This window comes from Tenrec ecaudatus, chromosome 2 (assembly GCF_050624435.1).
Source record: "Tenrec ecaudatus isolate mTenEca1 chromosome 2, mTenEca1.hap1, whole genome shotgun sequence".
NCBI classification, from domain to species: Eukaryota; Metazoa; Chordata; class Mammalia; order Afrosoricida; family Tenrecidae; genus Tenrec; species Tenrec ecaudatus.
The window spans coordinates 172,257,541-172,282,960 of record NC_134531.1 but is presented as its reverse complement, the minus strand read 5'-3'; the positions used below and the strand labels follow the sequence as shown (position 1 = coordinate 172,282,960).

At 45.5% G+C, this 25,420-nt stretch overlaps 1 protein-coding gene across 1 annotated transcript in view; it reads left to right on the top strand.

Annotated features, from left to right (window-relative positions):
* Positions 1–25,420, top strand: part of ATP10B (ATPase phospholipid transporting 10B (putative)) — a 144,653-nt gene that overhangs the window by 29,559 nt on the left and 89,674 nt on the right. Inside the window, exons 3-5 of the mRNA XM_075542721.1 lie at positions 8,039–8,124; positions 13,306–13,412; positions 22,794–22,925. Of these exons, the coding sequence (XP_075398836.1) occupies positions 8,039–8,124; positions 13,306–13,412; positions 22,794–22,925 (325 nt within the window). The remainder of the gene's footprint in view (positions 1–8,038; positions 8,125–13,305; positions 13,413–22,793; positions 22,926–25,420) is intronic.

Genomic DNA, 25,420 nt, shown 5'->3' with positions numbered 1-25,420 from the left:
GTATGCAGAATGATTCGCTCTAGTCCTGCTCGTGCAGCCTCCAGTACAATCCGTCTGCTTCCTCACAAACCAGTGAAGGCAGTAGGGAAAGCCAGGATTGTTGGATATTCAGATGGTTTCCTCAGAGAGGAAAATAACTGCCAGTCTCGCGGTAGCAGGTTATCTTGAAGATACCTCGGAACAGGGAGCAGGAAGGTACCTGTCATTTGTTTCCAGATAGGGCACAGGGAAATCAGAAAGTCATTTCGTTTGTATGCCAAGAAGAAATAGTCAATCACAAACCTCAGCAGCTAGTGTGAGGAGAATGTTAGCTTTCAACGCTTTCATAAACTCGTAAGCAAAACACTGGCCCACACGCAAAAGGAAATAAATCAAACCTTACAGTATTCTTTCAAGGTTTCAGGACCCCTCCCATGTGACATCTCTGGGGGCCTGGACCCAGTGTGCCAGAACCCCTAATGTTTGGCCCAGCTGGACCGGAGCACTGCACAGCGAGAGTTTCTGTGGTTGCTCTCCCAACCCCCATTTTTGGGATGGTGTGGGGTGAGAGGAGGTTTAATGGGAGGAGCCATCTAGCCTGAGGTTTGTGTAGAAACCAATTCTGAGAACTGTAGAGAAGCCCAATGGTCACAGGTTCAACTCTTCATTTACACAACCACACTCATGATAAAAATCCAATCATTAATAGTTGATAATGTTCGAACATTCCTGCATTCTATACTTGAACAAAGAGTTTGGCTGATTGGTCATGGTTTCAAAATGACTCCAAACAGCCACGGCCCCTAAGAGTGTGCAGCTCGTGTTGTTGTTGTTGTTGTTGTTGCTGTTAGCTGCTGTTGGCAGTCCATGTGTCACGGAATGAAAGGCCGCCACACCCAAGACTGGTGAATGGTCTGGTAGGACTGCCAGAGTTTTCACTGACTGGTTTTCAGAAGAAGGCCATTCGCTCTTATTCCTCATCTATTTTAGCCCAGGGTCTTTGCTGAGGCAGCCCTGGTGGCCCAGTGGTTACTCTTTGGGCTTGTAACCACAAGGTCAGCAGTTTAAAACTATCAGCCCCTCCATGGGAGAAAAACAGAGGCGTTCTATCAGTCTTGGAACCCCCACAAGAGCAGTTCTGCCCTGTCCTGGAGTGTCGCCAGCCATTGGAATCACCACACCACGATGGCAGTGAGTTTGGTTTCCCTGGGGTTGCTATTCATCAGCATAGCAACCCACAAGCCTCCTCTGAGAGATGTGTGGAAACAATGTATGAGCTGCATTGGCCAGGAATCAGATTCTGCCATGGAACCACCAATGACCTCACCAGCAGAAAAATTAAGGGTCCCAACCCCCTCTTGTTTTTATATAAAGACCCTTTTTGACTACCAAATATTTTTTATTACTCTAACCCTCCAAGCCCTCCTCCCTTGTCTTTCCAGTGTCCATTATTTCAGAAAATATGTTAAAACAAAAAGCAATTAGGTTTTTAATACCTTTTAAAATAAATTTATAATTTATTAATCTCAAGAATACATCAGAAATGGGAAAACCTGTAATAGATTTGTATGTGTATATGAGACTATATGTATGTGTATGTGAGATTATGTGTATGTATATGTGAAACTTATGTACTTACAGACAGATAGATATGTATGTGAGACTATGTGTATGTGAGACTTACATGTACGTGTGTGAAACCACATGTATGTGTATGGGAGACTTGTGTGGACACGAGGACATGCTACAATGGCAGTTAAGAACCACTGGGTTACAGAACTAGCTTGGTATCTGACCATGTAAAATACATTAGAAGTTCTATGGATATTAAGGATTGTCACCCCTCGGAAACAGTAACAGGAGTAATGGTTCCCTGAGGGTGCAGGAAGGTGGGGGATGTGAATAGGGAGCTGACAGCATTGATGACTGTATAACCCCACTCAATGGGATCGAACGACAGAATTGTATGTGAATCGGTATATGGGATTGTGTGGGCTATCGCACACACACACACAAAGAAAGCTCTTATAGGGAAGGGGGATATGTTCCTAGGGGTCAGGGAGGATATAAAGGGGAGCTGCTCTCAAGGAGTTCAAGAAGAAGGAAAATGTTTTGAAACTGATTGTGGGAGCAATTGTACAATACTACTTGATGTGACTGAACTATGGGATGTTATGATATCTGTAAGAGCTCCCAAAAAAATTTATTTAAAATTTTTAAAGAGTTGCCTAAGTTTCTAGAGGAAACTCTAAGACTATTACCATAAGTTGCCCTTCTCACTTGAAACTAAAACCATTCTTGGAGGCCACCTCTCAACTAAACAATAGCCTGGTCTCTAAAATAAACAATCACACCGGCAAGGAATGTGCTCCTTAGATCAGTCAGCTAAGCAAGACCAAAGGGCCGTGTTTGGCCAAAAGCAAGATGGGGGTGCAGGGAGGGGTGGGGAAAGCAGACAGATGAGAAACCCTGGGCAGGAATGAGAGCGCCCTGACGCTTAACTTAAAATACATTTATAGGACAGTAGACAATAATCCTACAAGAGTTATACTTGAGGCCAGAGTAGAGAATGGGTTTGTTTTAGCTATAGGAACATTTGTCAGCCTGGTGGCTCCACCCAGGATTTCCCAGTTGCCCTGGAAGGTGGCAGGCTTGCTGGTTCTGTGCCACTGGTCATTCAGGGTGCCTTGACCTCTGAAAGTTATTCACACCGACAGGTGGTCCGCAGCCCTTTGCGTTCAAAGGTACCACCATCGACTTAGCTGAGCTACATTGGGAACTGTAAGTTTGTGTAGTTGCAGTAGTTTATCGGTGTCAGTAACTCCTAACTTTCCTCGATTCTCCCCCATTTCCCCAGGACTCCCACATCCTATAGCTTCAGTAAATGCTTAAAGGGTGATGGAGTGACCCATCTGGCCCATATTGGAATCAAGGACTTCAACTCAGCGGACTTTTTTGTTAGTTGAGCCCAAGTATTTCCCTTAGTGAAACTGTCCTGTTGCCCTGAATCAAGGTCAAGGCTGTATCAGGGACTGTTCCTAATTGAATGGGGCAGGTTTCATGATGGGATCTTTTGGTACCACCTCTGCCCTCATTGTTGAAAAAAATCAAAAACTCTGAAAAGGAACAAAATAAGAATTCCCAAGGATTTATAAGAGTTAACAACTCTTCACTCCCCCTGCCTTGACTTTGGGCTCAATTAAATGGATTCGAAAAACTCGGCTGGTGAAAAAATTGCACCTCTGGCATAGTGGGTTATGTGCTAGTCTGAGAACTGCAGAGTCAGTAGTTCAAAGGCACCAGCCTCTCCTTGGGCTAGCTATGGGGAACCTATCTTTTGCCAGGGGTGATTTGGTTATTTAGAACATCGTTGGCTGGCCATGCTGGTCAAAGATCAGGAGGAAGTGTTCTGTTCCTATAACGTTGTACCATCTCAGAAACCCACAGGGACAGCTCTGCTCTGACGTCAGAATTGACTCGGGGCAGTGAGTGAGGAGCTGCTCTTGTCTGTCGCTGCGGTTGACTTGAGTCCGATCCGTGGTGAACGCGCGTGTGCAAAGCGCAAAGCCCCACAGGCTTCTCAAGCTGCGACCTTTCAGAAGAAGGAGATCTACAAATGTGTCTCAGGAAGCACCTCTGGGAAAGTCATGCCCACCCACCTTTCAGCCAGTGGCTGGGTGCTGCACTTGTATAGTTGCAAGTGCTTTTGTACCACGAGGGATTTGTGAACCACAACAAAGACCTTAGATTAGAAGCAAGCTGGGGAGAAAAGGCTGTTGGGGGAGAAGCAGGGGGAACAGGCAAACAGAGAGAAGCCAGTAGCCTCCCACCCCCACCTCCGTATGGAAACCGAGTGGTGGGGAAGAGAGACACCTTAGGGTGACTGGAAATATGCACAGAGAGAGGGGTTACCCTTCCCACCCAACCCCACAAAAAAGGAAATAAGCAAGAACTGTCTGCCTGGTTATCTCTGCAGAGAGCACAACCCACACCCCGCTGTGCATAGCCCACCATAGAGAGGGACGGGTGAAACCCAGAGAGAGGCAAGTAGAGAGAGAACAGGTCACCTCTCCTCAAGGAGAGGAAGGCAGACAGGGACCCCAACGCCAGAGCCAGGAAGAAAAGGGGACCAAGGAAGCAGCTGGCTGGGCAGCCCCACTGAGGGACAAGCGGCTAAAATATCACCATCATCAGGACACACACACCCCAGCCCTCGAAGGTGAAGTGGAAAAGACAGCAGGGACCTGGTCACTGCGGCAGGGCCATCAGCTCTCCGAGCCACTTTCACTCATCTCTGAACTGAGTTTGGCTGGAGACATCCAGCAAGGAGCCAAGTAGTGTGGCCCCGGGAGGGAGGCGCATGGCTTAATCAGCTGACAAATTACAGCGTGATTTGTCATCGTGGATTGTTTGTCCCTGAAAGAATCAATACCTGTAGGAAAGAGGGCCATATTTTTAGAAACTCCTGGATGGGTCATTTATTTCAAGTGAGAGAAGAGTTTATTTATGGTGGTGCCCCCCATAGATCTGATGAACAGTATATTTACACCAAGCCCAGGAAAAATGCTTTCATTTCTTTGAATCAATTTGTCCCCTTGAACAACGGTACCTTGACACTTTTAGGGATAACTTCACTCCCCGTGTAAAGTTCTACTCGTCAACTCGCCAGCTCCACCTTTAGCACTTCGCTCTTCTGTTTGCATACTCATGATGCTGACTCAGAGTGACCCTGTAGGACAGGACAGCATTGCCCCTTGTGAGTTTCTGACACTGTAACTGCTTACAGGTCTAGAAAACCCCATCTTTCTCCCTGGTGGTTTCAAACTGTCAACCTTGAGTAATCACAGCCCAGTGCATAAGCAGGATGCCATCAGGACTCCTCACTGTTTGCACAGCATGCTACCTAACACAAGGCACATGCATTTGGTTTTCATCTCCTAAGGCACGTGTGAGATGGGACAGACATGCAGTGCTAGCCTCGTTTAGCCGATGAAGAAACTGAGGCTTGCAGAATTGAGCTGACAGTCCCTCTGACAGTCGTGTGCTCCTACCCATTGGGCTATGGGAACGGAATTGTACAATCTAAACACCTAAACAATGGAAGAAAGGTGAAGGGGGTGTTTTAAATGCTTATCTCCAAGAGCGTTCCCTCCGAGGCACTGTGCTGTGCTGATAAAGAGCAGATGGTGGAGTCAGTCTAACTCACAGGAGCCTGTGTACATGGGAACGAAGCGCTGCCTGCTGCTGTACCATCCTCACACGTATTCTCCGGCATGCGCCCATCCACGCAGCCAGTGTCTGATTATCTTGTGGAGGGCCTTCCTCTTTTTTGCTGACCTTCTGCTTTGCCAAGCACTGTGTCCTTTTCCAGAGACTGATCTTTCCTGAAAACATGTCCAAAGTACGTGAGACCAAGTCTTACCATCCTGGCTTCCAAGGGCATTCTGGCTGTCCTACTTCCGAGACAGATGTGTTTGTTCTGCAGCCCGTGCTCAGTGCTTTTCGATGGTCTTTGCCAGCACCACACTCAAATGCACGGATTCTCCTTCAGTCCTCCGTATTCAGGGCCCAACTTTCACATGCATGAGACGATTAAGAATATCATGGTCCAGATCAGGTGCAGTTTAGTCCTCAAAGTGACACCTGGGTGCGTTAGCACTTTAAAGAGGTGTGCCGCCACAGATTTGACCAAAATAATGCAGCATTTTACTTCTTGAATTTCTTGTTTATTGATTATGAATTCAAGCAAAATGAAATCTTGGATAATTTCAATATTTTCTCCATTTATCTTTAGATAGTCAGACTCAAATTTAAATCCAGCCTTGGTTTGATAGTGGACAGCCTACTAACCTTTCTAAGACTGTTTTCCCATCACCAAGGAGACCTGTTGACACCGTGGGTAAGTTGTGTGGCTAATAACCCAAAGGCAGCATTGCAAACCCACCAAAGACTCAGCAGAAGGGGGTGGCAGTCTGCTTCCTTCCAGACGTACAGCCTTGGAGACTGCTCAGTTCTGCTCTGTCCTCGAGTCGCCATGAGCTGGAACCAAACTCAACAGTGATACTTTTTACTTGAAAAGAAGTGATTAAAGTTGCTATCTCATAAATGTGATTATTAAAAAAAAAAAACCTCACATAATGTTTTTGTCCTCGTGTCTGCCAGAAGTAAGAATTCAGTAAATGCTAGTTATTGTGTTTCATTAGTCACTGCTTTTCCAATAGAGTTCCTGTGTGGACAGGTGTTAATGAATGGTTGAAGAATCAAGTTACTGAGTCCTGAGAGAAAGGCTATTTCTGTAAAATCAACCACTGAAAACCCTATTAGAACTAACTCCCATGGCAACTGCGTTATTGTTCTCAATCTTTTCTAATGGTGAAACCAATGATAACTGCATCCCCCCACTCGAGGGAATGAATATCAGAATTTCAGGTGAACAGATGCAGCAATGGTGTAAGATACAGCAAATAACAATATATAATATAGTAATAACAACAAGGGTTCCTGGGGGAGAGACTGGGGATGGGAAGGGGTAAAGGAGAGCTGGTATCAAAGAGTTCAAGAAGAAAGGAAACGTATTGAAACTGATGTTGGTAGCAATTGTAAAATTATGCTTGATCTAATTAAAGTATGGATTGTTACAATATCTGTAAGAGCTCCCAATAAGAATGTTAATGATAAAAAAGAAAGAATGCGAACATCCAGTATTGAAACAAAGTAGGATGCACTCGTGCATTCACTCTCCATGCAAACATTAGTCAAGATCTAGAAGAATCTAATAATTTAAAAATAGTCAACATACAGAAGCTAAATCTCATTTTAAGTACTGAAGTATGCACATACAGATGCGTGTGTGAATGGATAGTTATCTCTTAACTTTTTATTGTAAATCAACTGAAGAGTCACGTAGAAGATCATTGATTGCAGTCCTCTCAGGAAAATCACATAACCATTGCCTCCCAGACTTTCCTATTTCCTCTCCTTCTTTCTTAACAGTGCCAAGTTTGTCCTGGGGCCAGTGCTGTACTTTTGACATTGAAGAATTGATTTTGTAAGATGTGAATACATTAGTGTCATTGTTCATTAGTATCATTGTTCCCTTTACAGACCTCGCCATTGGTTGACTGAACAAGAGTTCAGTTGCAGACTTGACGGGTGACTAAGGGCCACGGTCTTAAGGGTTCCACCAGTCTCTGTTATTGTTATTGTTGTCAGGTGTCATTGCACATAGCAACATGCACAACACAAAACCCAGCCCAATCCTTCACCGTCCTCACAACTGTTCCTATATCTGAGCCCAGTGCTTCAGCCACTGTGTCACTCCATCTCGTTGGTCTCTCCTGACAGCACGTACTAAGTATGTTAAATGAAGTCTTGCCTTTCTTGACTCTAAGAGGTATCCTAGCCCTACTTCTTCCGAGAGAGCGCTGTTTGTCCTTTTAGTAGTCCGCGGTATCTCCAACCTACGTGGCCGTCTAACTGGAAGAGATCCACCAGTCTCTAATAAGTGTATATTTTAAAGCCTGTAAGTATTATTTGCATAAGCATATTAACAGTAGTTATCTCTAGGTAACCAGGTTTACAATCCCTTCTTTTGATCATCTTTCTATGTGCTGATAAATATGGCTGCTTATGAGCCACATTGAATCAAACTGTAAATGTATTTTCTAATTAAAATGAAATTATCAAATCAATTCCCACTTCATGCATTTCAAGTGCTGACTGACTACATGTGGCTAGTGGCCTCCACATTAGACAGCATAGACTGAGAACATTTCATCCTCCCAATCAATGGGGATGCACCTGACTGATCTAGAGACGTAGGCCCTGGGCTGCTGGAGAGATGCATTCAGGACAGCAGCCTCCAACCCACTTTCATTTGCATCCACTTTCTCCTCCTTAATGAGGATCTAACTGTTCCTTTAACACATCACAACGATCACAGTATGACAACGCAGGATTGCAGTATTTGCACTGGTTCCAGCCCTGATTAGCTTTCCCATGATCCTATTAACACTGCATCCCTCTGACTTAATAACCTCGCTCTGTCCTCTCTCCGTAGGAGGCACAGTTCACACCGGAACGTTTCCACGATACCATTGTGTGTGAGAAGCCCAACAACAGCCTCCACAAATTTAAAGGCTACATGTAAGTATGTACCATCCAGGGGCGACCTGTAAATCTCTCCCCTGTGCTAGAAAGCATGTGTTCTCGAAATGGCCAAGCGACATCTGGATCCTGAGAAAGTTTGTTTCTTGTTAACAACCTGAAGAGAGAACCCTAATAGAGTGAGGAAACTTTGCTTTTTCTGTAGGAGCGACAGTTGATTATCGTTCAAGGTCAAACTTACTAAATGAGTCTTTAGACCTCTGCTGAACTCCTATCATAAGCAAGACGGCTCTCTGATTCAGTCCAGGCTGCCGGTGGTGCTTCCAACCCCGATCTACACTGTGCACACAACATGACACAGCCCGAGCCTGCACCATCCTCGCCACTCTTGCCATGTCTGAGCCCATCCTTGTTGCCACTGTTTCCACCCAGCTTGTTTAGTGATTTCCTTCTGCACTGACCCTCTATTTGACCAAACACCGTGTCCTTCTCCACAAGCTGGTTCCTCCTGAAAACAAGTTCAAAGTGCATGAGGTGCAGTCTCGCCATCCTGGCTCCTAAGGAGGCAGACATAAGTTCAGATGGCTTTCCTAAAGGAAGCCTGGCTTGCATTGAAGTTGTGAACACAGGCATTGGAGTTCAGCAGAGCTGGGCTTAACACCTGGTTCTGTACCTACACGGTGTGTGGTCCTTGGGTAACTAAATTCACTTCCCTGGGCTTTTCTTTCTGCATTTGGAAAGTAAAGATTGGGATCCTTTGGACTACGCTGGGCTGCTAACTAAGATGTTATACGTCCAAGGCCACCCAGAGGTACCTCAGAAAAAAGGCCTGGCAAACTACTTCTGACAAACCAGCCGTTGAAAATTCTACAGAGGACTTCAGCTCTGGCATAACGGACATCACTAGGAGTCGGAGTAAAGTTAATGACAACTGGCGTTGTTGTCTCTAAACTAAAGCGTCTAATACCCACGGCGCAGGCGTAAGCTGCCTGGGATACGCCGTGTCCTTACTTGGCCGTGCACGTGGCGCCCTGGTAAGGGTGGCTGCTGCTGCTGGCTTTTCGTTATTTTCATTCCCCAACTTTGGTTCTGCCAGCTGTCAAATGGGGATTCTGCTCCCACCACGTGGGAACTGGTGCTGGCGCAAACACAGAGCGATGGTGGGTGGCCAGTGTGAATGAGTGTCCAAATGCAGTGCTTTCAGCAGCAGAGAGAGCCATTTCACCCTGTTTAACCTTCACGACAACTCAGGGAATGGCGGTCCTATTACGATTCCCACTTTCCTGATGGGAACATACTACTCTGCAACATTTGAAGGGTCATCCAGAACACCGCACAGCACGGTCAAGACAAAGCCATGACTTAAATTCAGGCCTTTGGTTTCTACTCCAAAGCGCTGCCGTCCATGGCCAAGCAGTGCAGAGCTCGCCAGGGTGCAGCGGCTGCCCTAGCATGCAGGTGTGACGTGAGCCATCGGGAGACGTCTCGGGGTGTGGACGCCTGTGTGTCTCTCAGCCCACGTTTCCTGAGGTCCTATGGGACACGAAGAGGAACAAGAGAGGGGAAGAGATGCGAACAACCCAAGAGAAAGAGCAGTGCTTAAAGGCAAAGAGTGTTCTTAATGCACAGACAATGAGCAGATAGAGACAGGAGAGAAGGGCTTGAACCGGAAGGGAAGTGAAGTTCTCGCTCACAGGCACCTGGCAAAGGAGGGCTCACCTGTCGGCCTAACACGGATGCACCCTTTGGGGCTGAGATGTTTTCGTTCGGTTCATGCCACATCAGTCATGCCTCCAGTCATCCTCCTTGCCCTCTTACAGAGAGGCCGTATGGTTGGGTTTCTATCTGCACTGATGCCAGCTGCAGTTTTTCTCCGCTTTCAACCTGGGCTTGGTCCCATCCACCCCAGACAGAGGTCAGGGCCACACCTTTCCAGCTCTGCTCAACTCAGGATCTCCTCTCCCTGGTGCCTACTACTAGAGACCGGTCTGTTCTCACCTGCCCAGGCCTCCTGGACAAACCCTATCAGCCAGTTGATCAGCCCGATAACCAACACGTGGAATAAAGGACAATTCAGATGGCGGGGTCTTGCATCTGTGAATGTCCTGAGTCCAGTGCCTTCCCCCTCAAGCAAGTCTCCAGATGCCCCCTAACTGGGGCGTTTTTCTGTGACGGCCAGACTGTCTTCAAGGTGATGGATGTTAGATTGGAGAACACAACATTTACACAGAAAGTGCTCTCTGCAGCAGTGGTTCTCAGCTGAGGACAGTTTGCCTCACCGCTCTCTACCCCCACAGGTAGGTGGCAATGTCCAGACAGGTGTTCGGTTGACATCACAGAGCAGAAGAGGTGCATCTGGAAGTAGAGGCCCAAAATACTGTTACATCTCCTCCACCGCTCAGGACAGTCCCCACAATCGAAAAACAGGCAATCCCATTAGTTAGTAGAGCCAATGTTGAGAAACACCCCTCTAGACTCACTTACCCGGAGCACCCCATCAACAAAGAGCACTAACTAGAGCAGCCATCGCTGTGAGACAGCTAACCCTTTTCTACTACCCAGTAAAAAGGGGACATTGCAATTGGGAGCAGTAGAAGTCTTTATTGTATAGTCTCACCTGAAAGCATCGTAAAAATGTTATTTCCACTACAAGCAACCGGCAAGATTCGTTATCCGACCCACTGCCGGCCCCCCCTCCTTGCCGCAGTAATGGTATGTCTTAAACTGCAGCCCTTCTTGGTTCAGCTTTAGGAATTTGTATAATATTCACAAAACACCTATATTTTTCCAACAAATTTTATACACTTTTTTTTTTCTTAAATGTATTCCTAAAGAGAAAATGGTGTCTCTGGCCCTGTGGGAAGCGAGTATTACTTGATATCCATAGAAGATAATAGCAGACATTAGTGCAATTAAGTCAAAGTAGTGTCTTTCAATTGGACATCCCTCACAGAAGGGTCACAGGAAGAGATGAACCACACAGGGTGCTATATAGCACCAATGAAATATACAACTTTCCTACAACTAGAGGCTAGTTCTTTAATGCTTTCTCTCCTACCCCCACTATCATGACACCAATTCTACCTTTCAAATCCAGCTAGACCAGAGCATGTACACTGCTACAGATAAGAGCTAGAAACACAGGGAATCCAAGACAGACAAACCCCTTGGGCCCAATAATGAGAGTAGTGATACCAGGAGGGGAGGGGGAAGGTGGGGGTAGAAAGGGGGAATAATCACAATGATCTACATATACCCCCCTTCCCAGGGAGACAGACAACCGAAAAGTGGGTGAAGGAGACATCTGTCAGTGTGAGACATGAAAATAATAATAATAACTTATAAATTATCAAGGGTTCATGAAGGAGGGAGGGGAAAATGAGGAGCTGATACAAGGGCTCAAGAAGAAAGAAAATGTTCTGAAAATGATGATGGCAACAAATGTACAAGTGTGCTTGACACAATGGATGGATGGATGGATGGATGGATGGATGGATGGATGGATGGATGGATGGATTGTGATAAGAGTTGTACGAGACCCCAATAAAATGATTTAAAGAGAAAAAATCACCATCTTGCTCTCCTAAGACTCTTACTTGCCCAAATCTACAATGCTAAAGAGTAAGGTACGTAGGTGGTAAGTAGGTAGGTCAACGACATACCAGCACCAAACAGACATCCTCCTTGATAGACTGAGAAGAACTGAAATGGAAATGGCTCTGTGATTCAGGATCAGTTCATGAGGTACTACTATGGAACCCCTCCCAAAACCTCCCTACCATTGAGTTCATTCCAACTAATAGGCAGCCCTATAAGACAGAATAGAACTGCCCTGTGACTTCCTAGACTAACTCTCTTGAGATTAGAAAGCCGATCTTTCTCCCTTGGTGTAGCTGGTGGTTTCGAACTGCTGACTTTATGGTTAGCAGCCCAATGCATAGCCCAATACACCACCAGGACTCCCAATGGGAAGCCTACTGCCATGGATTTGCATTAGGTTTGGTGCCAATGGCCTGCATTTCCAAGTCCTATCATGTCCCATGTATTAGGTGTGTGGTTCTGGGAAAATCTCCAAGTCTTTCTGCGCTTCAGCTTTTTCCTGAGTAAAAGTAATCATCTGCTACCTTCCATGAGCTCTGAGAGTCAAATTTTGCCAAGTTAGTTCATGTATTTTATAAATGAGGTAAGTAATTATTAGCATTGAAAATTGTATAGAGCAGCAGTATAGGACTTTGGGGGTCAGACTTCCTCCATTTAAATCCCATTCAACCATTACTAACTCTATGAGCTTGCCTCTGTTTCCCTATCATAAAAAGTGAGTATGATAACATGGCTTATCTTATAAAATTGTCCTGAAGCTAACATCATGCAAGACCAGACCAAGAGAAATGGAGTATTTAAGAACTGTCACGAGGAAGAAATCCTCAGAGACTACTTACCCTTTCTCTGAATCATATGTTTGGAAAATTAAAGTAAAAATTCCTGAAAATCCTAAAGGGATAGCATCCAGGTAGAATAAAGACCAGCCACCAGGTAATAAGTGGGTGCTTCCTGGAAATAGGAGTTTCTAGTGTTTGGTGGAAAACTACAATGTTTTTCTCAGGCTGGAGGAGGAAGTTCCCGCTCTGACTTAAATGACCTCCTAGTAATCTGGACACAAAGATCACTGCCCATCTCCTGTGAGGTCTGGTTTTTTCCCGAGAGACTGAGCTGGGAAGTCTAGGACAGGTGAGAGACCCAGTGTTGTATCTCAGAACAAGAGGAGCCACGACTTGCCCTGGCCCCGCTCACGGTATAGAAAGAGGGCATCGCTGGGGTCTTTATGGCCTTGGACAACTATCTTGTGCAGTTCTGGTCACAGCAACTACATGAATGAGCATGGGGATGTGTCCTACAGAGCACAGCTCCAGCCTGGTCCCCACATTTTGGCCTAACACCCATTTTGAGCGTGCAAACGGAAGCCAAAGCTTTTTAGCACAGCTTGCTGCTTGCTGTGTGGCTCAATGATGATTTCTCCAGTGGGTAGAACTTCCCCCTGATTGTCCAGCCTCCACGCAGGCCTCCTCAGCGAGAGCACGAGTCCCCTTGAGTGTGAACGGCATTGAACTCTGAGTCAGCATCCGTCCTCTGGAAGGGAAGAGAACGATCACATTCAAGCAACACTTCCAGTTTAGTGACATGAACTAAAGACTAAGCAGTCCCTGTCTTTCCTTATTCCAGGGAGCATCCTGATGAGACCAGGACTGGCTTCGGCAGTGAGAGTCTTCTGCTTCGAGGCTGTACCATCAGGAACACCGAGGTGGCGGTTGGCATTGTCATCTATGCAGGTCATTGTCCCTGGACAATTTCTCTTGTCCGTTTCCTTTATTGTCTCTCCTCTACTCTCTACCCCACCCCTGCCTCTAAGTCCTTCCTCATTCACTCAGCAAGGCCTCACGACAGCTCTACTGGGAAAGCGCTAGGTCTCTTCCCATGCCTCGCTAAGCAAACTGAGCTCTGCTTGTCATCAGGCTCACTCAATCCATGGGAGACTTAATCAGATTCTCAGTTAATGGACAAAATGAGGAGAGGAATCCCTATTCACTCGTCTCTTCTGGTTCTGTGACACTAATAAAAGCAAGATGGAAGTTACCTTCGAGAGCCTGAAGACTAACTTCACCAAACCCAGCTTCACCTTTAACCTCCATGTCCTCCTTTGTACAATCAGAGCATTTGTACCTGGCTGCAGAGCATGCTGAAAACTGAATAACCCGGTGCTCAGAGAGCACCTAGCACTGTGTCTAACAAAGTGAAAGGCCAATGAGTTTTCGTTGTTGTTTATGTACTTAGGTTTGTATTATCATTATTAACTTTATGACTCGCTTCTCTTACCTACTTTGATTTTGCTTTCTGTTGGAAACAAGATGACAGTAGCGCCTCTTACTGAAGTACAAAGTCTTTGAGGACAGCCCCGTGGCTTCTGTCTCCCTCGTACCTATTTCTCAGGGCTCCGTATGCTTGTACTTAGTGCATAGCTGCTGCTAGGTGAACGACTGAGCGGTTCCTCCCGCTCGAGAGCAGTCTCCCAGGAGTGTCTGCCTTTGGTGAACACTGTTCTCCAGGTCGATGACCCTTCGATATCTCCTTAATTTTTTGTTTGTTTAATTTGAATTGATTTGTTTGGGTCTGAATAAAACTCCATTTTTTAACGGGCATATGTGAGCATTTAAACACCCATCTCCTCTAAAATTCACTTTGGGGCGTTATCAAAGGAAAACATAGTTGATGCTTTTTTATAATGTCGCAATCTAGTTTGCATTCCCTAAACTGGAGGAGAGTAGTATTTGGCAGTTCAGATAACTCTTCTAACAAGGGCTTCGGCAACAAGCTCGCTGCCGTCTGATCTACTCCTATTCACTGCCGTTGAGCCGATGCCAATTCAGAGTGACCCTGTTCCTTTCTGAGAGTAGTAAGCCCATCTTTCTCCCAACACCATCTGGTAGACCTACTGAAAATTTGAAATCTAATAAAAAAGGATGCTTAGTGCTTCGCTTGTCTACCTAAAGAGAAACACAGAAGAAGCTTCAAGCAAGTAGGCGATGAAGGGACAGACTTGGAGAGAGGGTGACCTGTGGCTGAGTCAGGCTGCTTGGCATGGAAATCCACTCACCTGACACGTGTTCCAGAGCATGCTGGCTAAACTTTAAACACAAAAACAGCACCTACCTCATAGGATTATAAAAATCAATTGAGATTGTGAAAAGGGACTTCCCACGATGTCTGGCATTTTAAAACTATGAGCCAAACAGTAGTAATCATTTTTAGTAGTGTGACCAACAGCTGGGGTCTCAACCACTGCATTCTTGACATTTGCGGCTGGCTAACTCTCAGTTGTGGAAGGTGGGCCTGTAGGGATTTTAGCAGCCCCTCTGGTCTCTCTACCCACGGGGGGCCAATTGCAATTCTCCCTCTCCCCAGTTGTGGCAATCAATAGATTCTTGAGACAGAGCCAGTATCCCCTGGGGACAGGAGGTAAAGTCACCAATGATTGGGAATGACTCATCCAGAGTGACCAATGAACAAAAAACAAGAGCCTCAGAGCCAGAGGTCCAGAAAGGCCAAAGTGGGCTTTCTGAAAGGAAAAATCCAGTGTGCACGTATGTGCACCTCCCAGCTGCCATTTTGATGATCTAAAATAATCTTAAAAATGTGCAAGTAAACATTTATTGGACCCTACTTTGTAGTACCAGGAACTACTTTAGATGCTTTCCATCGGTTGTTCACCTTCTCCCTATAAACACACAACCATTTCCGCCACCATTGAAGATGGGGACATTGAGGTAAAAAGAAACCTTAGTTGGCTGAGATGGTCTCCCTGTAGCCCAAGGTCAAGAATCTGCAGCGCCAGACTGTGTCTGACTCTAGAAACACATTCTAAACACTGTAGCACCTTCTTGCCATGGCACCACACTGCCTCCTCTGAGAACCAACTCAGAATCCCACAGAGTCATGCAGAAAATGGCGAGCAAGTGAGCAAAGGGGTGACCTCCCTGGCCTTTCTGTGGGGTGAGCCTGAGGCAGTGGGAAAGGCCAAGGCCCAGGAACACCATCTAGAGAGCGCATGGTGCCCCAGGAAGCCCTCAAAACAGCAGCGACTTGACTCTAATTTAATAAGCCTGGAGTTGGCTCACTCCTACTGTTTTGTTGCCACTTTAAATCCACAAAGCAACCAGCTACACAGCATTAAAGCCATTCGCTGCTAGAGCTGATGTATTGGTTTTCTTTAATTTTGCACAGAAAATATGTGACTAGCATTTTCTAATTCGACTCCTGAGGAGACAGCACAGTAGTTAAAATTCAGCAGCCCCAGAGGACAGACTCCGACTGAAGAGAGTCACAGTTGGGATCTTAGCTCTTGGCTGCGTGACCTTGGGCGAGAGGCTTACAATCTCTAAGCCTGGCTTTCCTCCCCTCTAAAATAGGGATGAAATCAGCATCTATCTCATAGGGCTTTTGTGAGGATGCCTGCAGATAATCCATTAGAAGACTTAGTGGTTGATATTGTTGTTGATTCCCTACAGTGGGTTGGTTACTGTTGCCCTCTCCTCCCTGAACTTTGACATTTGATATGATTTATAAGTATCTGTTCATGAATTCAGGAGCCCTGGTACCATGGTGGGTTACATACTGGACTACTAACCCAGCAGCTAGAGATTCGAAATCACCAGCTGCTCCTGGGGAGAAAGATGAGGCTTTCTACTCCCACAAAGAGTTGACCTTGGAAACCCATGGGGGCAGTTCTACTCTGTCCTATAGGGTCTCTATGAATCGGAATGGACTTGATGGCAGTGAGTTTTGTTTTGTTGTTTGGTTTTTGTATTCATGAACTCATTCCACAAATAGTTGGGTTCCTGTTATGTCTTAAAGCAGCCCTGGTGGCATAGCGGCTTATGTGTTGTGCTGCTAATTTGGTAACTGCAAGGTTAGCAGTTCAACTCCACTAGGCCCTCCATAAAAATGAGGCTTTTTGCTGCTTTTTATGGTCTCAGAAGACTGAAGGAGCAGTTCTACTCTATCCTCGGGGCCACTGTGAGTCAGAATAGGCTTGATGGCAATGAGTTTGTTTGCTTTGTGTTTTGTTTCGCGAGATCTCCTGGTAGTGCCGTTGTATAAATGTTGGACTGCTAACCACAAGGTTGACAGTTCAAAACCACCAGCTACTGTGTGGGAAGAGGATGAGGCTATGTGCTCCTTTAAAAATGTACAGCGTCAGAAACCCTACACAGTAAGAATCAAGTTGATGCCAGTGAGCTTTGGTATCACGTCCCAGAAGTGAGAGGTAGAAATTTGTATGCACCCAGAGGCCCTCAGAAGAAAGGCCTGGAGATCTATTAAACACAAAATTAATATAAGTAAAATCAGCCATTGAAATCCTAATGGAGCACAGCTCTACTCTGAAATATATGGGGCCACCGTGAGTTGGAATATCCACTCGAGGGCAACTGGTTATTGGTTACCATGTTCTCGGCACTGTGGCACCTGCAGAAAGATACTCGGGCCCAGCCTGTGGTCTGGTAGCAGGGACAAGGGCACAGAACTGAAAGGGGAAAGTCACAGTTCTCTGAAAGCTCGTGACAAGGGCACCTACCTAGTTGAAGGCATCATGGAAATGGCTTCCTAAAAGAATGGGATTTACATACAACCCACAGGACAAGAAAGTGCCAACCTACCTGAGAAGTAAAGGAAGAATATTCTCGGCAGAGGACTCAGAGTGAATTGCAAGCTGGGGACCAAACATAGATGATAAGTCGATTGTGTTTTGAGAATGATGTAACTATGATCCTGTTAACATATTATAATTATTACAATAAAAATAAATTATATGTTGAAAGAGGAAAAATTCAGCCTAAGCTGACAGAAAGTGTGCCTGAGAGAAGAGGAATATTTATCAGAGACTTTAATGGTTGGGACAGACCAGCCTGGCTGGCTTACTGGTTACCATGCATTTGTTCATTCAGCCAACAAGTCTTATTTCTGAGGCCCCACTGCCATCCTGAGATAGTCTAGTAGTTCTTAGCAGGGAACCTGGAGCCTGCCTGGGTTTCATCCTGGCTCTGCCACCACCAGCTGAATTACTTCTCTGTTATTGTGTCTTCATCTCTAAAACAAGAAAAGTAATCGTCCCGTCCTCTTAGGATTGCGTGCACTTGTCAGCCTGTGTCATCATGAGGTGTTGACGGAAGCAGGAATCAAAAGATCCAAGACAAACAATTACATTGATATGAAAGAGCGAGGTTGGAGTGGAGACCCAAAGCCCAGCTGTAGATGATTGGAAAAACCCCAACAGAGGGGTTACAAGGAAAGGACAATTCAACCAGGGTGCAGGATAGCACCAACAGGACACATCATTCCTTTAGTTCCTGAATGTTACCTCCCCCACTGCCATGACCCAGTTCTACCTTACAAATCCGCTAGACCTGAGTACACACATTGGTGTAGTTAAGAGCTCTCGAGACATGGAATTCAGAACAGATAAAACCCTAAAGGACAGTAGTGGGAGTATCAATATCATGAGGGGGGCCGGGGAGAACCCATCACAAGGTTGGCTATATAGTCCCCCCACCCTGAAGGGGAATGAATAACAGAAAGGTGGGTAAAACAGACAGCATAAGACATGAAATAACAATAATAATATAACATTGATCAAAGATTCATGAAGGTGGGAGGGTGGAAGAGGGAGAGGGAAAAAAGAGGAACTGATACCAAGGGTTCAAGTAGAAAGAAATTGTTTTGGAAAGATATGTACAAGTGTGCTTAATACCATTGAATGATAGATTGTTATAAGACTTGTAAGAGCCCCCCAATAAAATGATTACCTTTTTTTAAAGGAGCTTGCTATTTAAGGGAGATAGTGTTTACAAAATAAGCTAAATTATTGTTTAATTTAAGGAACAACTCAGGGATAGTTTTGGTTTAAGGCTTAAAGATGATCTCAGGACAAGAGTTTGGATGTTCTTCCAGCTTCAGTGATTCCAGAATGTCTAGATAATATGAGAATATTAAATTTTCTTCTACTTTCCACCCTTTGGGCTAGAATTCTTCTACAGGATATTTAGTTTGTAGCCTCATTTTAGAGTCATTGTGATTTTTGTATTGCTGTTTGGCAACAAAACTTACTGTATCTAAACTGAGTTGCTGTGAAAATTAAATGGAACAATTTACAAAAAAAAAAAAAAAGGATTGGGTGCCCTTTGAAGGAGACAACGCATGTAAAGCTGTAATAGTATCAAACGCAACCAAACTCGCTGCCATCGAGGTGATTCTGACTCACAGCAACTCGAACACAGTGGAAGTGCCCTTGTGAGTTTATGGGGCTGTCAATCATCACAGGAGCAGGCAGACTCGTCTTTCTTTCAAAGAGCAGCTGGTGGGTTTGAACTTATGGTTAGCAGCCCACCACATCAACAGGGTTCCTTAAAGCTCCAAAATTAGGGAATGGTCTCTCCTGATAACATGTTCAACACTTTAAAGAGATCTCATACAATACATTGTTTGATTTCTTGACTGTTGGTTCCATAAGCTTTGATTGTGGATCCAAGCAAAATGAAACCCTTGCCCACTTCAATCTTTTCTCCATATATCTCACTGCTATCCATCGGCACAATTGTGGTATTTTTTGTTTTTTCTTTACGATGAGTTGTAATTCCTGTTGAAGGCTGTAATCTTTTTTCTTTTGTATTTTTTTAATTGGGGACTCTTACAGCTCTTGTTACAATCCATACATTGATTGCATCAGGCATGTTTATACATACGTTGCCTTCGTTAATGTCTAGACATTTACTTTCTATTGAGCCTTTGGTATCAGCTCCTCCTTTTTTCCCTTCCCCCACCCCCATACCCTCATACCCCTTGGTAGATTATAAACCATTATTTTCCTATCTTCTCTTCCCAGCCCACCCTCCTACCTCCTTGGTAGATTATAAATTATTATTTTCATATCTTACACTGCCTGCTTTCTCCCTTCCCCTATGTTTTCTGTTGAAAACAGAAATACACCCCTGGAGAAGGGTGTCTGATTATGTGTCGATCATTGTTATCGGTTCCCCCTTTCTCCCTTCCCCTCCCCCCCTTATCCCTACCCTTCTGGTGTCACTATTCCCACACCTGTTCCTAGATTCCATGTGTCATGAGCCCCCATCTCTTTTCTCTACCTGTGTACATGCTCCAGTCTAGTCTCAATTGAGAAGCAGGACTGGGGTCATGATGGGGGGAGGGTGGGTGATGAAACCTCAAGGAACCAGAGGAATATTGTGTGTTTCATTAATGCTTTACTGCACCCTGGTTGACTCATCCTTTCCCTGTGGCCCCTCAGTGGGGGATTGTTCCATTGTCTACAGATGGGCTTTGGGTCTCTGCTCCATGCCCCACCTCCATTCTCAACAATAAGGGTTTGTTTGTTGTTTGTTTGTTTGTTATGTGTCTTCGGATGCCTATCACCCAGCCCTGATGACTCCTCGCGATCCCACAGACGGTAGGCTTGTTGCTTCTCGGCTAAATGGCCACTTGTTTAATTTCAAGCCTTTAAGACCCCAGATGCTATATCTTTTAATAGCCGGGAGACATCCACCTTCTTCACCACATTTGCTTATGCACCAGTTTTGTCTTCAGCAATTTTGTCAGGAGGGTAAGCATCTCAGACTGCCGATTTGTTAGAACAAAATGTTCTTGTATTGAGGGAGGGTATGAGCAGAGACCCAAAGTCTGTCCCCTACCACAGTGTATTGCCACATAAATATATGTACATAGGCTAATACCTCTATTTTTTATGGGTTAATGTATTTACATATGTACGCATCTATGCTTTTACCTCTATCCTTTACTTTGCTTCCTAGGTCTGTTTCCTTTCTCTGTTTCCTTTTCCCTTCCTCCTGTCCCACCATCACTTTCCCCCTATTTCTGCCTCTTTGAACTTCCTCTTAGCTAGGTTGCTGTTGCTCTGACACCCCCAGGATCTCTATCTCATGCTTTTTGTTTACTCTAATTCCCTAGTTGTTCCCCTGTATATGGCACTGCCTGCTCCCCACACCCTTCCCCCACCACCCTTACCCCTCAAATCCTCACAGGACCGTTGATCCTACTGCATTCTCCTCGGGCTTATTTCCTATGCCTCTCTTACATAAGTAGGCAAACCAATTATAACACAGACCAAACCAAAAAAAAAAAAAAAAGATTTAAAGAAGAAACGGAGAAAAAAGAAAGAAAAGAAAAGATTGGGGGTTGGGGGGAATAATTCCAGGTCTATTAGCTGACCTTCATGGCTATCTCCCCACTGGTTTGGGGGATCTCCCCCTCCCAGCGTGAAGTCCATTCCTGGGGACTCTTCAGGGGCTTCTTAGCTTTGCTTTGCTTTAATTGCTCATATGTTATGTTCCCTTCTTGGTTGACCCTGCTGTTGGGTGTTCAGACTGCACTATGTCCCCACCATGTTCCCCAGATTTGTCCTCTGTTGGAGTCTGCTCCAGTAAAGGGATAACATGATACAAGGTGTGGTTGGTCCCACAGTCCCCTCTGTGTCCCAGCCACTCCTTGCAGGGATGTGGTCCTCTGGGCCTGCTGTACGAAGGCTGTAGTCTTCAGTGGCTCAAGTCCTCTAGCAATCAAGGTTGTACCACCTGCATTCTTGCTAATGATCATTCCTCTGATCCTGATGCCAAGTTCTTCACATAGCCCAGCTTCTCAGAAGATTCTCGTTTTTCAGTTGGTTTGATTGAGAATCAGAGAGGTGTTGGGTCTTGCTCAAAAATTAACATCAGAGGCAAAATGAGAACTAGGATTCTGATTGCCAATCTATTTTCCTTTCCTCTAGCTCCTGGCAGGCATATTTTAAGGAAATAGAACCTGTTTCCAATGAGTCCGTTTCAACTCAGAGTGACCCTCTAGCACTTAGTGAAACCACCCCATAGGGTTTCCAAGGCTGAGACCTCTATGGAAGTAGATTACCATATCTCTCTCTCTCTCTCTCTCTCTCTCTCTCTCTCTCTCTCTCTCTCTCTCTCTCTCTCTCTCTCAGAGCAGCTCAGCATACACACTGAGTCAGTACGAAAGGATACTACTTTGATGCACACATTAAGTTGCTCTAGGAATTTTATGATTTTAGGCTTAACACTTAGACCTTTGATCCATTTTGAATTTGCTTTTGTGCATGATGTGACATATGGGCCTTGTTTCATTTTTCTGCAAGGGCATATCCAGTTTTGCCGGCGCTATTTATTAAAGAGGCTCCTTCTGTCCCACCGAATAGACTGATGCCAAGTCAAAAATCTGTTGTCCATCGATGGCTGGCTTTCGTTCCGAGTTCTCAGCTCTGTTCCACTGGGCTGTGGGTCCGTTGCTAACCCCATACCAGGGTGTTTTGACTACAAGGTGACTGCACAGGATGATTAGGTGTCTGGGAGGGTGAGGGCCCCTGCTATGTTCTTTTCCTTCATTCTTGCTCTGGTTTTTTGGGCGGGCCCTTTTTGTTTTTTAAAGGAGCTGTGATGGGTGCAGTGGTTAAGTGGTTGGTTGCCACTGAAAAGTTAGTGGTGCAAACCCACTGGGCACTCTGTGAGGGAGAGAGATGTAGCCATCTGCTTCCCTAAAGATTTCAACCTTGAAAAGCCGGCGGGGCAGTTTTAGGGTCACTATGAGTTGAAATTGACTCAATGGTTTTATTTTCTTTAAAATGCCTACCCTGAGCGCTGGAAGAAGGAAACATAGATTGAGAATCAGAATCCTGGTTCTCAGTTTTGCCTCTGATGTTAATTTTTTGCTTTCACCTCGGGCAAGACCCATCTCCTCTCTGATTCTCAATTGCACCAACTGGAAAATGAGGTGACTATGTGAGATCAGTAGTTTTTTAGCTTTCTTGTTTATACAATATTTTATACAGCAGTCCATATAGAAGGGGAGCTACTTGGGCCTAATGTTGGGGGTGAAGCTCCACCACTCCACCCCGCTCAGGGATGAAGTTCTGCCTGGCATATGGAGATGATCCATAAATATCTGCTGACAAACTATGTGAGGCCTCTAGAGCAATTCTCAGCAACCTCCCTGCGGCAGGATAAGTTCTGGTAAAAGAACAGCTCTGGTTAAAGCCTCATTTTCAGGATAAGTTTCAGTGAAAAGAGCCAAAGGTGCATTCCACACCAGGGGCAGACAAGAACTAATTTCCCCATTTTCTTCCAAAGGTCATGAGACAAAAGCCATGATGAACAACAGCGGCCCACGGTACAAGCGCAGCAAGATCGAGCGGCGTATGAACACAGACATCTTCTTCTGCATCGGGCTGCTCTTCCTGATGTGCCTCATTGGGGCAATAGGTATGGGGTGGTCAGAAAGAACACCAGCACAGTAGCCTTCCGTTTCTAAGCAAAAGTAGCTTCAGCCCTCCGAGTCTGTCTTCTTATCTGTAAAACAGGGGTAATAAATAAAACCCGTACAGGTTTATGAAATGCCAAGGAAATAAAATGCAAGTGACAATCCCCTAACCGGATTATGTGCTATTTAAATATCAGGAATTCCCGTGCTGACATTTATTTGTTCAAGAAATACTAACTGAGCTTGTACACTCTGTCAGCATGGGAGGATGGCAAGATGAATCATCCCAGGGCTGCCCCTTCACGAACTCAAAGTCTACACACAGATGGAGTACAGCTCGCGATCAGGATCAGTAAGAGCATCTGCTGCCCCCAAGGAAAGCTACACACAGTGGCTGCATTCATTTGCCATGGCTGCTGTCACAAATGAGCTCCAACAGTGCTTGAAGACAACCCAAAGCTATGCTCGTGCAGTTCAAGAAGTTACCGGTCCACAACTCGTTCCATTGGCAGTCTTCCTCATCCAGGGCTACCAAAACGGAGATACCTCTAGTGGGTGACTTTATAACACCGAATTTTAGTTTCTCCAAGTTTTGAAAGCTACCAGGGACCCTGGTGGAATAATGGGTTACACATCTGGCTGCTAACCCCGAGGTTAGCAGTTTGAAACTTCCAGCCACTAAGTGGGAGAACAATGAGACTTTCTATTCTCATAAGGACTTAACATCTCAGAAGATGTTCCTACTCTGTCCTGTAGGGTTGCTTTGAGCTGGAATTTACCTGATGGCATTGATTTTGTTGTTTTGTTTTGTTTGTTTGCTTGTTTGCTTTTTCTTTTGTTTTCTGAATACTAAATGTCCAAATCAGAGTCTTGGTCCTGTCAGTTTTCTCTGTGAGCCTCTCTCCTTGTTCTGTTGTCTGCCAGAGACCCTTGACCGCTCTGCTTATAGAAGATCCTCAACTATCATCTGTCTACTTCCATGTCTATCTCTGTCTGTTCTGTTCCCTTTAGAACCCACAAGAGGCTAGGTCTAGGGCGCACCCTGTACTGCCATGGCTTCATTAGCTTAACAAAAGAAAGCTCGTATGTCCAATGAGGATAATATGTATAGGTACACAAGTTAGCACTTCAAAACATGATTGGGAGAGATGCCATTTAATCCATAACACCGGGCTCATATCAAAGTTGTCCTCAGGACAGTTTCCTTCTAAAGGTTCTGAGGAAAAGGCTCTGTTTCTCTACCTTTCTCGTTTTAGCCGCTGCCTGTGTAGGAGCCCTGGTGGCGTGGTGGTTACACGGTGGGCTGCTAATCTCGAGGTCAGCAGTTTGAAATCACCAGCTTCTCAGTGTAATCACGACTAACCTTTCTACTCCCATAAAGAGTTACCGCATTGGGAACCCAGAGGGGCACTTCTACGCTGCCCTATAGGGTCACTATGAGTCAGTATCGGCTAGATGGCGATGAGTGACTGCCTGTATGCCTTAGCTTGTGACCCCTTCCTCTTTCTTCAAAGCATATCACTTTAACCTCTGCTTACATCATCACCCTTTTATCTTCTGTAATAATATATATGTCCGCCTCTCACTTAACTTATAGGGACCCTTGTAATTACATTGGAACCACCTGCATATTCCAGGAAAATCTCTCTCAAGACCCTTCATCAGTCTTGCAAAGTCTCTTTTGTCTAAGAAGGTAGCACATTCGGAGGGTAGCACAGGGACAGGGACATGGACATCTCCAAAGGCTATGATTGAACCCATCACAGGCATTTGTGGAAGCTGGTGAACAGGAAGGAGGGAAAACATCTGTGCAGAGATGGGTGTTAAAACTTACTCCCAAATGCAGTTAGGAGTTTGCTGGAAGAGGTTGATCGTGGGGGCAAGAGTAGGGGCAGGGCTAGAGAGGCAGCTTTGACATCTCAGAAACCCTATACAGGGCCACTATGAATTGGAATCAACTCTCAGTGACAGCGGGTTTGGGCTTTTGTTGCTGTGTTCTCATAGCATAGGAGCATAGAGAGACCCTAACCGCTGCTCTTGCTCACCCCTCTGTTACTTCACACTAAGCACAGTTCTCAGGGAACCTACAGAGCCCAGAAAGGAGCCGGGACGCTGCAAAGAAAGAACTCCGGTGCTGTGTCCATGGCCCTCTGCTGTCCCAAACCAGTGAGAGGCATGGGCATTTTTCTCTGTTGACACTAGGCAGGGATCTTGCCCATCACTGGGTTTAGAAAGCTAGTATCCAAAACGCTAAGACCTGCCTGAGACTCCAAAGGATGTTGTGTGCCACCACACGCAGTCAAGATGCTCTGATGAAGTCTGGTGAGCTGCCTGGAGCTTTTAATTAATATGCTGCCCAGATGGGTCTATTAGCACACTGCGAGAGGATGCTTCATCACTGCAAGAACACCTGGAGGGGACAGAAGCAGGTCCAGAAGTAAGCAGGCCCTGTGGCTGCCTCTGTGCCCCTTGGAGACACTACAGGATTGTTGCCTCT